Source organism: Protopterus annectens, chromosome 14.part0, assembly GCF_019279795.1.
Source record: "Protopterus annectens isolate FY-2018-M chromosome 14.part0, PAN1.0, whole genome shotgun sequence".
Classification (NCBI taxonomy): domain Eukaryota; kingdom Metazoa; phylum Chordata; order Ceratodontiformes; family Protopteridae; genus Protopterus; species Protopterus annectens.
The window spans coordinates 1,020,857,088-1,020,860,048 of NC_056748.1; the positions used below are offsets into that span (position 1 = coordinate 1,020,857,088).

At 31.7% G+C, this 2,961-nt stretch overlaps 1 protein-coding gene across 3 annotated transcripts in view; it reads right to left on the reverse strand.

The window, feature by feature from the left end:
• The window catches only part of PYROXD2 (pyridine nucleotide-disulphide oxidoreductase domain 2), a 374,632-nt gene that overhangs the window by 274,501 nt on the left and 97,170 nt on the right, over window positions 1-2,961 (reverse strand). For all 3 annotated transcript variants that reach the window (XM_044056825.1, XM_044056823.1, XM_044056824.1), the window contains 2 exons: window positions 1,804-1,877; window positions 736-891 (listed from right to left, as the gene is read on the reverse strand). In XM_044056825.1, coding sequence (XP_043912760.1) covers window positions 736-891; window positions 1,804-1,877 — 230 coding nt within the window. The remainder of the gene's footprint in view (window positions 1-735; window positions 892-1,803; window positions 1,878-2,961) is intronic.

Consider the following 2,961-nt stretch of genomic DNA (forward strand, 5'->3'; position numbering starts at 1 on the left):
TTTATAGTTAGATACATTTGTGTGTAATGCATGTTTGATTAGGATATGGGATATATAGGTGAAGTGTAGACATAAGGAAGTGTGGATTATTTATTTTATTTGTGCAGGTTGTACATAGCGGGCGGTGGAGATGGCCAAGTATGGCAATTCGATATTTTGAATTTCGCGTTTCAGGACCTTCGGTGTTCTTGTGGTTCACTATTTATGTGTCAGCGTTTAGGGATTTGCGTAAGTGAGGTTTTAGTGTTTTAATATAGACCCTATTTATTTTCTACTTCTAACACAGTATTTACTGTGTTATCTCCAAATTACCATAATGTAGCCAAATCAGTTTTTGAAAAATATATTCACTCTTTCTTTAAAACATAAAACAGCAAAACAATTTTCACAGACTTACTGCATTAAAATCTATTTTGTCTCTTGTAAACTTTCTACCTAATATACTCAGTCGTGAAAAATCAAGTGTCTGCTTTTACATTTTCTGTAACCACTTCATAGCCTATTGTTTATAATGCTATTCAAAGGTATTTCTCTGTGATTACTGCTGGCATTTCTGTACAAGTGTTAATACATGACAATACAACAAGGAAATATATATGAAAATGTCTTGAAAAGGACTAAAAAGTACAATTACTACAAGTATTATTGTTGTATTGCTTTCCTTGGCAATGGTATTTCAACATCATATGAGATCAAATGATCTGTTCCTTCTTTGGCTGTCGCATGAAACCCTACCTTGGCATCTCGTTTGGAGAACTGACTTATCTGCTCCAAATTTTCACTTTTATTTATTCCCAGTGTGAGAGATCGAGGTGGCTTTCCCATAACACTATCTTCCAGTAGTGGAGTGTAGGAATAAGTATTGCGAAAGTAGATCTTCAAGCCATGTTTCTAAAATCAAAATCAAAATCAAATGAAAATAAAGACTTTTCATGGCCACATTTATCAAGGGGATATTGCAGTAAGATATTGTTTTTCGTTACTGTAAGTTAAGTTTTGTTTTATAAAAGCAGCAAAGCAGCACAAATTCAACAATATGGTACCTTTATGTAGAAAATATAGTCAAACCTGCTAGAAAAAAATAACACCTCCTGACAACTTAATTTATTTGATTTATTTATTTACAAAAACTCAACACCCATTTAAGCACTTTTGCACTTTATGGTGGAATTCACCATAAATGAGAATAAAAAAAAAATCACTGAACATTTTTATATGTTTAAATAATTGTAATCCAACTATTTGAAAACTCAATAGCAAAATGTTAAGAAACACCATTCAACAATTATTTCAAAAAAAGAACACAATAAAAATATAATCTAAAACATACAGAAAAAAATACTTGTCACTAATGTCTATAAACACAACATATCAAATGTCTACTATTTATTCTTTGGTCTCACATCATTGGATGTCCCTGTGTTTAAAATACATTTAATATTTAAATGTTCATTCAAACCAGGAACAAAGAGGGCTGCTAATGTAATTTGACAATATAGCTCTAAGATATTCACATATTTGTCTTTCAACTCTCTACCCCTGAGGCTTTCTACAATAGCGTCTATAACAACAAAGTATTTTTTTAATTTCTGTAAGAGAAGTTAAGTTTTATTAAATCAATCCCATTCATATGCCATGTAGATTGCAATGGATTCATATAAGTGCTTTGTAGTTAACATCAACATAAATACTTTTTTTTAATCATTTTGTCTAATAACTTATATGATTCATACCAGTGCTGTGTAGCTGATATAAAAGGATGAACAGAATTTAAATTATTGTAGTATATACAATATGTTTTACCTTCAGCTCCAAGTCTCTGTAGATCTGAGGTCTTAGTAAACTTAGAAGATAAGATGCTCTAGAGAATTTGAACCCTACAGAGGTACAAAAATAGAACAAATGAAACATATACTTGCAAATAAAATATTTAAGTTTATATCACATGATTAAGACAATTTCTAAGAAAGGTAAAGAACAGATGAGCGTTTGATTGGGTTTTCTCAAGGTAATATGTAGAGTGTTTGTTTCTTATACTCAGCATGCCATATGTGTAACAATCACCTTCAAGCTACAGGTGTTGCTCCATAACAAACATCTGACACAGTAGCTCAGCAATGTACTATGCATCTTCCACAATGGTGTAGTAGTAATAAATATCCAATATATGTCATATCCATCATGGCAGAACAACAGGGCAATGCATAGCTAATGCACCATTGTAGCAGTAAGTTACATATCCAACATATTACATAATGAACAGAGGAATGTAATAGCACATTACAAAATTATTCCAACAGTGCAAATGCATGGTAAATAGCCATCCTAGAAATGTATCAGTCTCTTACATACCCAGCACAATAACGTGAACATGTACCTATAAATATCAATCAATTTACATATTTCTGAAAACGTATCAGCAAACTGGAGCCAATCTAAGATATAGTTTGTCTTATAGGTCACCAACATTCACACTGTTCTTGTATTTTCATCACTTGTTTAGAACATTTCTCAGATTGCGTTTGCACTAATGTTTACTTATTTTTCATGCCTATTTATGTGAAACTGCTATATCACAAGCACCACTTTAATGAGCTAACATAAAAAGACATGTAGTCTACAGAAGAGTAAAATTAAATATTTTACTTGAACTCTGTATAGACTTTATCAGTCGATTTAATTAATGGATCCAGTCAAGATGGTTTACTGAAAGTAGCTACAGAGCATGTAGTACAGTCCACCAGCCACTTAGCTTTATTAACAGGATATTGTTTTAGACATACAAATGCAGCATGAATAGTATGGAGCACTCACAGTACTGTTATTCAATTTTGCATCAATAAGTAATTATTTCATTTTCTGATCTCTATTAATTTGTCAAAACTAAAAAAAGAATGGGCCAGATTCAGGAAGCCTCCGTGTAAGAGTTATAACTCTTACGAGGTATTAATGTGATGTCAG